General features: G+C 37.7%; 1 protein-coding gene across 1 annotated transcript; it reads left to right on the plus strand.

Annotated features, from left to right (window-relative positions):
• Positions 1–346: 346 nt before the first annotated feature.
• On the plus strand, positions 347–8,936 carry LOC134823729 (deleted in malignant brain tumors 1 protein-like). Its single transcript, XM_063835261.1, has 8 exons — positions 347–696; positions 1,326–1,631; positions 2,417–2,719; positions 3,579–3,884; positions 6,072–6,377; positions 7,900–8,061; positions 8,456–8,645; positions 8,849–8,936. Exons 1-8 carry the CDS (start codon positions 519–521, stop codon positions 8,934–8,936), a joined length of 1,839 nt encoding a protein of 612 aa, XP_063691331.1. The 5' UTR covers positions 347–518.
• The last annotated feature ends 911 nt before the right edge of the window (positions 8,937–9,847 follow it).

The raw sequence follows: 9,847 nt of genomic DNA on the forward strand, positions 1-9,847 counted from the left end.
CTTATGTAAACTTGTAAACAACCATTCCTTTGCAAACTAGCATTCTTGCTTTGCATCAATCGATCTGGAAGAGTTGACATCGTCCATCAACCATTCCTTCACATAGCTTTTTTTCTTCAAAGTTTTAACTGTATATCACCACACAGGCGCAGGCTACGGTGTCCAGTCATTCAACTTTTAAAATTTAAATAATTGACAATGGCAACCCCTCCATTTTGTGCTCTGTAGCGCCCCAAGAATGATGAATAAAGAACCATTATTTGATATTTTGACCAACATGAAACGATCGTTAATCGTAATTTTACATTTTAAAGGCAATGCCTACGGTTGATGGAAATATAGCGTCCGCTAACCGGTGCAATTATTCTTGTTAATGAATTCAACTCACAGATTTTAGTCTGGTGGACTCTCATGGTGATACTATTGGAGCTGGCATTCTTGGGTTACTAATCAGCGATGGAGGAACAGTTTGTAACGATTATTTCACTGAAGATTCAGCTGATGCTATTTGTCGTGAAATGGGATACATGGGTCAAATGAGTTGGACATCCGGTAATAAGTGGGGCATCCAGTCAAATTATGATATTACCCTGGACGACGTTTCATGTCGCAGCGGTGAATGGAGTTTGTGTACATTTTCACTATCGAACAATTGTGATCACAGTAAAGATGTGTTTTTACAGTGTGATGCAACTGGTGAGTCAACATCATAAATTAAAGGAAACCCTGTATAATTGGGTTAAACTTAAAAGTAATTTGATACCATAATACTTCATCTTATACATGTGTTAAGTAGTTCAAGCTTTTCTTTACTTGATCATTGATCATGATGCGCTACAACATACAAACATCTCGTTTTGTTGTGAGTGCTTGGTGCAACCACCGACTTGGATCCCGATAATGATATTAGTAATCCGTTATATTGTTGAACAAATTATGATGCTGATATTATGTTGAACATGATTGTCGAGTGATTGATTTGTTATAAAAAATGGACCATAATTGTTAATATGAGTTACACCTACTACAAATTTCACGACTACCATTTTCTTCAAAGTTTTAACTGCATATCACCACACAGGCGCAGGCTACGGTGTCCGGTCATTTAACTTTTCAAATTTAAATAATTGACAATGACAACCCCTCCATTTTGTGCTCTGTAGCACCCCAAGAATGATGAATAAAGAACCATTATTTGATATTTTGACCAACATGAAACGATCGTTAATTGTAATTTTACATTTTAAAGGCAATGCCTACGGTTGATGGAAATATAGCGTCCGCTAACCGGCGCAATTATTCTTGTTAATAAATTCAACTCACAGATTTTAGTCTGGTGGACTCTCATGGTGAGACTATTGGAGCTGGCATTCTTGGGTTACTAATCAGCGATGGAGGAACAGTTTGTGACGATTATTTCACTGAAGATTCAGCTGATGCTATTTGTCGTGAAATGGGATACATGGGTCAAATGAGTTGGACATCCGGTAATAAGTGGGGCATCCAGTCAAATTATGATATTACCCTGGACGACGTTTCATGCAGCAGCGGTGAATGGAGTTTGTGTACATTTTCATTATCAAACGATTGTGGTCACAGTAAAGATGTGTTTTTACAGTGTTATGAAATTGGTGAGTCAACATCATAAATTAAAGGACACCCTGTATAAATGTGTTAAAAGTAATTTGATACCATAAAATATTGTCCAGCAAACAAGTCGAAGCACCTTCCGTTTCTAACCCTAATATAACCCTTAATTGTACCAAACTGATAACCATGAAACGTTACTTCATTTTATAAATGTGTTAAGTAGTTCAAGCTTTTCTTTACTTGATCATTGATCATGATGCGCTACAACATACAAACATCTTGTTTTGTTGTGAGTGCTTGGTCATTGGTGCAACCACCGACTTGGCTCCCGATAATGATATTAGTAATCCGTTATATTGTTGAACAAATTATGATGCTGATATTATGTTGAACATGATTGTCGAGTGATTGATTTGTTATACGGAATGGACGATAAATGTTATTATGAGTTATATCACCTGCCTACTACAAATTTCACGACTACCATTTCATTTAATCTAACAACTTATGTAAACTTGTAAACAACCATTCCTTCACTTGGCTTTTTTTCTTCAAAGTTTTAACTGCATATCACCACACAGGCGCAGGCTACGGTATCCGGTCATTCAACTTTTAAAATTTGAATAATTGACAATGGCAACCCCTCCATTTTGTGCTCTGTAGCACCCCAAGAATGATGAATAAAGAACCATTATTTGATATTTTGACCAACATGAAACGATCGTTAATCGTAATTTTACATTTTAAAAGGCAATGCCTATGGTTGATGGAAATCTAGCGTCCGCTAACCAGCGCAATTATTCTTGTTAATGAATTCAACTCACAGATTTTAGTCTGGTGGACTCTCATGGTGATACTATTGGAGCTGGCATTCTTGGGTTACTAATCAGCGATGGAGGAACAGTTTGTGACGATTATTTCTCTGAAGATTCAGCTGATGCTATTTGTCGTGAAATGGGATACTTTGGTCAAATGAGTTGGACATCCGGTAATAAGTGGGGCATCCAGTCAAATTATGATATTACCCTGGACGACGTTTCATGCAGCAGCGGTGAATGGAGTTCGTGTACATTTTCACTATTGAACAATTGTGGTCACAGTAAAGATGTGTTTTTACAGTGTGATGGAGGTGAGTCAACATCATAAATTAAAGGAAAACTTGTATAATTGGGTTAAAAGTAATTTGATACCATAAAATATTGTTCAGTAAACAAGTGGAAGCACCTTCCGTTTCTAACCCTAATATAACCCTTAATTGTACTAAACTGATAACCATGAAACGTTACTTCATCTTATACATGTGTTAAGTAGTTCAAGCTTTTCTTTAGTTGATCATTGATCATGATGCGCTACAACATACAAACATCTCGTTTTGTTTTGAGTGCTTGGTGCAACCACCGATTTGGCCCCGATAATTTTTTTTATTGAAATCTTTCAAATCAGTCAATTACATACAAGTTTACACAATGAATTAGTTAAATATAATATTGTCCTCTAAGCATGGAAATGATATTAGTAATCCGTTATATTGTTGAACAAATTATGATGCTGATATTATGTTGAACATGATTTTCGAGTGATTGATTTGTTAGGTATACGAAATGGACCATAAATGTTATTATAAGTTACATTACCTACCTACTACGGATTTCACGACTACCATTTTATTTAATCTAATAACTTATGTAAACTTGTAAACAACCATTCCTTCACATGGCTTTTTTTCTTCCAAGTTTTAACTGCATATCATCACACAGGCGCAGGCTACGGTATCCGGTCATTCAACTTTTCAAATTTCAATAATTGACAACGGCAACCCCTCCATTTTGTGCTCTGTAGCGCCCCAAGAATGATGAATAAAGAACCATTATTTGATATTTTGACTAACATGAAACGATTTTACATTTTAAAGGCAATGCCTACGGTTGATGGAAATCTAGCGTCCGGTAACCGGTGCAATTATACTTGTTAATAAATTCAACTCACAGATTTTAGTTTGGTGGACTCTCATGGTGATACTATTGGAGCTAACATTCTTGGGTTACTAATCAGCAATGGAGGAACAGTTTGTCACAATTATTTCACTGATTACTCAGCTGATGCTATTTGTCGTGAAATGGGATACTTTGGTGAAATGAGTTGGACATCTGGTAATAAGTGGGGCATCCAGTCAAATTATGATATTACCCTGGACGACGTTTCATGTAGCAGCGGTGAATGGAGTTCGTGTACATTTTCATTATCGAACGATTGTGATCACAGTAAAGATGTGTTTTTACAGTGTTATGTTATTGGTGAGTCAACATCATAAATTAAGGGGGGGGGGGGGGGGGGGGGGGGGGGGGTTCACCCTAATTTTTTTGTGAAACTTGGTTTGGAGATAGCAGTTGACCAACAAACTAGGACCGGTGACCAAACTTTTGAGGGGGTCCCGGACCCCAACCGCCAAACGGTGCCCGTGGGGCAGCCACGCCCATATTTGGTCCAAATTAGGCCCAATTTAGCCAAATATCCTGAACATGCCAAAAACCAGATTTAGGTGCTTTACTTGTAGCTATTGGTCCCCTGAACTCGTATATGAAATTTCATTAAGATTGGACAAAAAATAACCGAGTTATGAACCAAAATATGACCATATTTGGGCATAAGCACCAAATTTGATCGGTTTTGGCCCATAAATTGGTCAAATATCAATATTTTTGAATGAAACCAACTGTATATAATGGAAAATAAGCCTATATTACACATCCTCTATGATTATCAGCTCAGTATCTACCTAACTGTGGATTCTGTATTCAAATAATCGCAAAAAATGAACAAAATCGTCCATATCTCAGTTCGCGATATTTGCGAAACTGATTTTGCTCAAAACAATAGAACTCAATAGAGTTTCAATATTTTTACATGAAATTTTCAGAATAAACGTAGAATCGCATTTCGACTTTAAGTTTTGTATTGGAATTTTGAGTTAGGCCTTTAAGTTTAAAAAAATTTGGCGGCCAAATTCTGAAAAATGCCAGGCAAATTATGGAATTTGGCCGCCAGATTTTTTTAAATTCCTAACTCAAAATTCCAATACAAAACTTAAGGTCGAAATGCGATTCTACGTTGATTTTGAAAATTTCATGTAAAAATATTGAAACCCTATTGAGTTCTATTGTTTTGAGCGAAATCAGTTTTGCAAATATCGCGAACTGAGATATGGGCAATTTTGTTCATATTTTGCGATTATTTGGATACAGAATCCACGATTAGGTAGATAATGAGCTGATAATCATAGATAATGTGTAGTATAGGCATACCTTCCATATAAAGTTGGTTTCATTCAAAAATATTGATATTTGACTAATTTATGGACCAAAATCGATCAAATTTGGTGCGTATGCCCTAATGTGGTCATATGGTTTTTGGCTCAAAACTTAGTTTTTTTGTTGTTCAATCTTGATGAAAATTCATATACGAGTTCAAGGGACCACTAGCTACAAGTAGAGCACCTAAAATCTGTATTTTGAGCATGTTCAGGGTATTTGGCTAAATTGGGCCTAATTTGGACCAAATATGGGCGTGGCTGCCCGCGGGCACCGTTTGGCGGTTGGGGTCCGGGACCCCCTCAAAAGTTCAGTCACCGGTCCTAGTTTGTTGATCATCTGCTATCTCGAAACCATGTTTCACCAAAAATCAGGGTGAACCCCCCTCCCCCCCCCCCCCCCCCCCCCCCCCCCCCCCCCCCCCCCCCCCCCCCCCCCCCCCCCCCCCCCCCCCCTAAAGGACACCCTGTATAATTGGGTTAAAAGTAATTTGATACCATAAAATATTGTTCAGTAAACAAGTCGAAGCACCTTCCGTTTCTAACCCTAATATAACCCTTAATTGTACCAAACTGATAACCATGAAACGTTACTTCATCTTATAAATGTGTTAAGTAGTTCAAGCTTTTCTTTACTTGATCATTAATCATGATGCGGTACAACATACAAACATCTCGTTTTGTTGTGAGTGCTTCATCATTGGTGCAACCACCGACTTGGCTCCCGATAATGATATTAGTAATCCGTTATATTGTTGAACAAATTATGATGCTGATATTATGTTGAACATGATTGTCAAGTGATTGATTTGTTATACAAAATGGACCATAATTGTTAATATGAGTTACACCTACTACAAATTTCACGACTACCATTTTATTTAATCTAACACATCATGTAAACTTGCAAACAACCATTCCTTCACATTCCTTCAGGCTACGGTATCCGGTCATTCAACTTTTAAAATTTGAATAATTGACAATGGCAACCCCTCCATTTTGTGCTCTGTAGCACCCCAAGAATGATGAATAAATAACCATTGTTTGATATTTTGACCAACATGAAACGATCGTTAATTGTAATTTTACATTTTAAAGGCAATGCCTACGGTTGATGGAAATATAGCGTCCGCTAACCGGTGCAATTAATCTTGTTAATAAATTCAACTCACAGATTTTAGTCTGGTGGACTCTCATGGTGATACTATTGGAGCTGGCATTCTTGGGTTACTAATCAACAATGGAGGAACAGTTTGTAACGATTATTTCACCTTTTACCCAGGTGATGCTATTTGTCGTGAAATGGGATACATGGGTCAAATCGGTTGGACATCCGGTAATAAGTGGGGCATCCAGTCAAATTATGATATTACCCTGGACGACGTTTCATGTAGCAGCGGTGAATGGAGTTCGTGTACATTTTCATTATCGAACGATTGTGATCACAGTAAAGATGTGTTTTTACAGTGTTATCAAATTGGTGAGTCAACATCATAAATTAAAGGACAACCTGTATAATTGGGTTAAAAGTAATTTGATACCATAAAATATTGTTCAGTAAACATGTTGAAGCACCTTCCGTTTCTAACCCTAATATAACCCTTAATTGTACCAAACTGATAACCATGATCAAACGTCACTTCATCTTATACATGTGTTAATAAGTAGTTCAAGCTTTTCTTTACTTGATCATTGATCATGATGCGCTACAACATACAAACATCTCGTTTTGTTGTGAGTGCTTGGTGCAACTACCGACTTGGCTCCCGATAATGATATTATAGTAATCCGTTATATTGTTGAACAAATTATGATGCTGATATTACGTTGAACATGATTGTCGAATAATTGATTTGTTATAGTTATACGGCCCCACAAAAAACCTCACCGAACCTCCACGCGGTGTGGGGTGGGTGACTCGAACGGGAGGTGCATGGGTGTTTCTAACCTATGCAAAGGAAGGGACTAGGCATCTCAACAACAAAGCAAAGGAAAGGCTATAATAGCCTTTACTAACCTTAGACCCGCAGCATAACCGCTTTTCCCACAGGCGAATAACACCTTCCGCAGGAAAATAACACGCTCACAGGCTCCCACATGACGTGTAACCCCAGGATTTGGTTTTGGATCGAACACTCAAAACAACGATAGAGGAGAGGTCTCACGCTCACAGACTACAACGTCTCGTGTAACCCCAGGATTTAACACGCTCACAGGCTACCACGTCTCGTGTACCCTAGGATTTGATTATGGATCGGACACTCAAAACAACGACAGAGGAGCGGTCTACAGTGACAGAGTGACGTTACAGTAACATTGCAAACTCCTACGATTTTCACGTAGCAGGCCATGAACTCCCCTGGAAGTCCCTGTCTCTCCGTCGTTAACCCGGCGGGGTTGCATCAGGGGCGGTGGTAACAGAACTTCAAGACTCTCGGAGTCTGTTGTCGATATCTATGTTTAATATATTTATGGTATATAATTTGAAAGTCTCTCTCTCCGGCAGCAGGAGTTGGAGAATGGGGACGCGTTGTGAAAGCCACCGTAAGGAAGGCTTACTGTCGACGCCGACCAATCAAAAGAAAATGTGTTATAGGAAATAGACCATAAATGTTATTATCATATTATGAGTTACATTACCTACCTACTACGGATTTCACGACTACCATTTTATTTAATCTAACAACTTATATAAACTTGTAAACAACCATTCCTTAACATGGCTTTTTTTCTTCAAAGTTTAAACTGCATATCACCACACAGGCTACGGTGTCCAGTCATTTAACTTTTAAAATTTCTATAATTGACAATGGCAACCCATCCATTTTGTGCTCTGTAGCGCCCCAAGAATGATGAATAAAGAACCATTATTTGATATTTTTACCAACATAAAACGATCGTTAATTGTAGTTTTAAATTTTTAAAGGCAATGCCTACGGTTGATGAAAATCTAGCGTCCGGTAACCGGCGCAATTATACTTGTTAATGAATTCAACTCGCAGATTTTAGTCTGGTGGACTCTCATGGTGATACTATTGGAGCTGGCATTCTTGGGTTACTAATCAGCAATGGAGGAACAGTTTGTAACGATCATTTCACTGATTACTCAGCTGATGCTATTTGTCGTGAAATGGGATACTTTGGTCAAATGAGATGGACATCTGGTAATAAGTTGGGCATCCAGTCAAATTATGATATTACTCTGGACGACGTTTTATGCAGCAGCGGTGAATGGAGTTCGTGTACATATTCACTATCGAACGATTGTGGTCACAATGAAGATGTGTTTTTACAGTGTGATGCAACTGGTGAGTCAACATCATAAATTTAAGAAAACCTTGTATAATTGGGTTAAAAGTAATTTGATACCAAAAATATTGTTCAGTAATGAGTAAACAATTCGAAGCACCTTCCGTTTTTAACCCTAATATAACCCTTAATTGTACCAAACTGATAACCATTGTAATTTTACAATTTAGAAGGCAATGCCTACGGTTGATGGAAATCTAGCGTCCGCTAACCAGCGTAATTATGGTTGTTAATGAATTCAACTCACAGATTTTAGTCTGGTGGACTCTCATGGTGATACTATTGGAGCTGGCATTCTTGGGTTACTAATCAGCGATGGAGGAACAGTTTGTGACTATGATTTCACTGAAGATTCAGCTGATGCTATTTGTCGTGAAATGGGATACTTTGGTCAAATGAGTTGGACATCCGGTAACTACGTAGATGAAGAGAGCATCCAGTCAAATTATAATATTACCCTGGACGACGTTTCATGTAGCAGCGGTGAATGGAGTTCGTGTACATATTCATTATCAAACGATTGTGATCACATTTTTGATGTGTTTTTACAGTGTGATGGATTTGGTGAGTCAACATCATAAATTGAAGGACACCCTGTGTAATTGGGTTAAAAGTAATTTGATACCATAAAATATTGTTCAGTAAACAAGTCGAAGCACCTTCCGTTTCTAACCCTAATATAACCCTTAATTGTACCAAACTGATAACCATGAAACGTTACTTCATCTGATACATGTGTTAAGTAGTTCAAGCTTTTCTTTACTTGATCATTGATCATGATGCACTATAACATACTAACTTTTCGTTTTGTTGTGAGTGCTTGGTGCAACCACCGACTTCATGGCTCCCGATAATGATATTAGTAATCCGTTATATTGTTGAACAAATTATGATGCTGATATAATATGTTGAACATGATTGTCGAGTGATTGATTTGTTATACGAAATGGACCATAAATGTTATTATGAGTTACATTACCTACTCCGGATTCCACGACTACCATTTTATTTAATCTAATAACTTATGTAAACTTGTAAACAACCATTCCTTCACATGGCTTTTTTTCTTCAAAGTTTTAACTGCATATCACCACACAGGCGCAGGCTACGGTGTCCGGTCATTAAACTTTTAAAATTTGAATAATTGACAATGGCAACCCCTCCATTTTGTGCTCTGTAGTGCCCCAAGAATGATGAATAAAGAACCATTATTTGATATTTTGACCAACATAAAACGATCGTTAATTGTAATTTTAAATTTTAAAAGGTAATACCTACGGTTGAATTTTAAAAGGTAATGCCTACGGTTGATGGAAATCGAGCATCCACTAACCGGCGCAATTATGGTTGTTAATGAATTCAACTCACAGATTTTAGTCTGGTGGACTCTCATGGTGATACTATTGGAGCTAACATTCTTGGGTTACTAATCAGCGATGGAGGAACAGTTTGTGACGATTATTTCACTGATTACTCAGCTGATGCTATTTGTCGTGAAATGGGATACATCGGTCAATTGAGTTGGACATCTGGTAATAAGTGGGGCATCCAGTCAAATTATGATATTACCCTGGACGACTTTTCATGCAGCAGCGGTGAATGGAGTTCGTGTACATTTTCACTATCGAACAATTGTGGTCA

This window comes from Bolinopsis microptera, chromosome 11, assembly GCF_026151205.1.
Source record: "Bolinopsis microptera isolate Bmic1 chromosome 11, MBARI_Bmic_1.0, whole genome shotgun sequence".
NCBI classification, from domain to species: domain Eukaryota; kingdom Metazoa; phylum Ctenophora; class Tentaculata; order Lobata; family Bolinopsidae; genus Bolinopsis; species Bolinopsis microptera.